This window comes from Atta colombica, unplaced genomic scaffold, assembly GCF_001594045.1.
Source record: "Atta colombica isolate Treedump-2 unplaced genomic scaffold, Acol1.0 scaffold140, whole genome shotgun sequence".
NCBI lineage: Eukaryota > Metazoa > Arthropoda > Insecta > Hymenoptera > Formicidae > Atta > Atta colombica.
In genome coordinates this window covers 1,299,212-1,300,104 of record NW_017259229.1, presented here as the reverse complement: position 1 = coordinate 1,300,104, position 893 = coordinate 1,299,212, and the positions used below count along the sequence as shown (strand labels likewise).

The following is an 893-nucleotide window of genomic DNA, read 5'->3' as shown; positions in this document are numbered from 1 at the left end:
TATATATATCAATCCGCTTGTTCTTTTTTACTTATAAAATATCGAATTTTTCTCTGTAAATTAATTATTTATTTTATATGATTATTAGATTACTACAATAGGACGCTATGGAATGTCCACAACTACATGTAAAATACCATTAGGAATGTTTTACGGACATATGGTAGTTTTGCCTGGGGAAGATTATTCGGAAACAAATGATGCTTCATCGTTTGACGCCGATATTTTTGATTCTTCTTTACAAGCTACCATTGATACACAATGTAATATATTATCGGCTTTAGCAGAAGATGTACAATGCAGGTATTGCATATAAGATAAAATAAAAGAAATAATGATAAAATAAGTAATAAATAAATAAATAAATACTAGTATATGCACGTGCATATTTTCTTTTAATATATAGAAATATCTTTCTCTTATTTTTAGGTTTAGTTTAGCTACTGAAAGACTAAAAACTTTGTTGGATCCATTATTGTGTTCGGAAACTCCTAATGTTATGCATATGCAAAATTATCTATGTTATAATAAGATACCTAATGAAAGTAAGGAACAACCATCAGCAAAAATAATGTCGACATACCAAGTGAGTTATAATTATTGTTATTTTCAGTAATTCAAGTTCATTATTTTATATAATTTTAATACATATTGATACAATGATCTGTCATATTGTTATAGGAATGCATTATGTTTCAACATCAATTAAATATCGTACGGAGTGTCTGGCGACGTCTCGAGTGGTGGAGAGGTATGCGGAATGTGCCAACTACATCTTTCGCGAACGCACCCAGCGACAAATTACGAGTTCTTGAAGAGACTCTTCTTGACATTCTACTGTATATCGTGTACGAAATTGGCCCATTACCTAGTGTATGTATATATTGCAAATA

At 30.0% G+C, this 893-nt stretch overlaps 1 protein-coding gene across 1 annotated transcript in view; it reads left to right on the top strand.

Moving 5' to 3' along the window:
• Positions 1-893, top strand: part of LOC108684836 (baculoviral IAP repeat-containing protein 6) — a 31,257-nt gene that overhangs the window by 11,708 nt on the left and 18,656 nt on the right. The window contains exons 17-19 of the mRNA XM_018189347.1: positions 89-303; positions 430-586; positions 682-873. Coding sequence (XP_018044836.1) covers positions 89-303; positions 430-586; positions 682-873 — 564 coding nt within the window. The remainder of the gene's footprint in view (positions 1-88; positions 304-429; positions 587-681; positions 874-893) is intronic.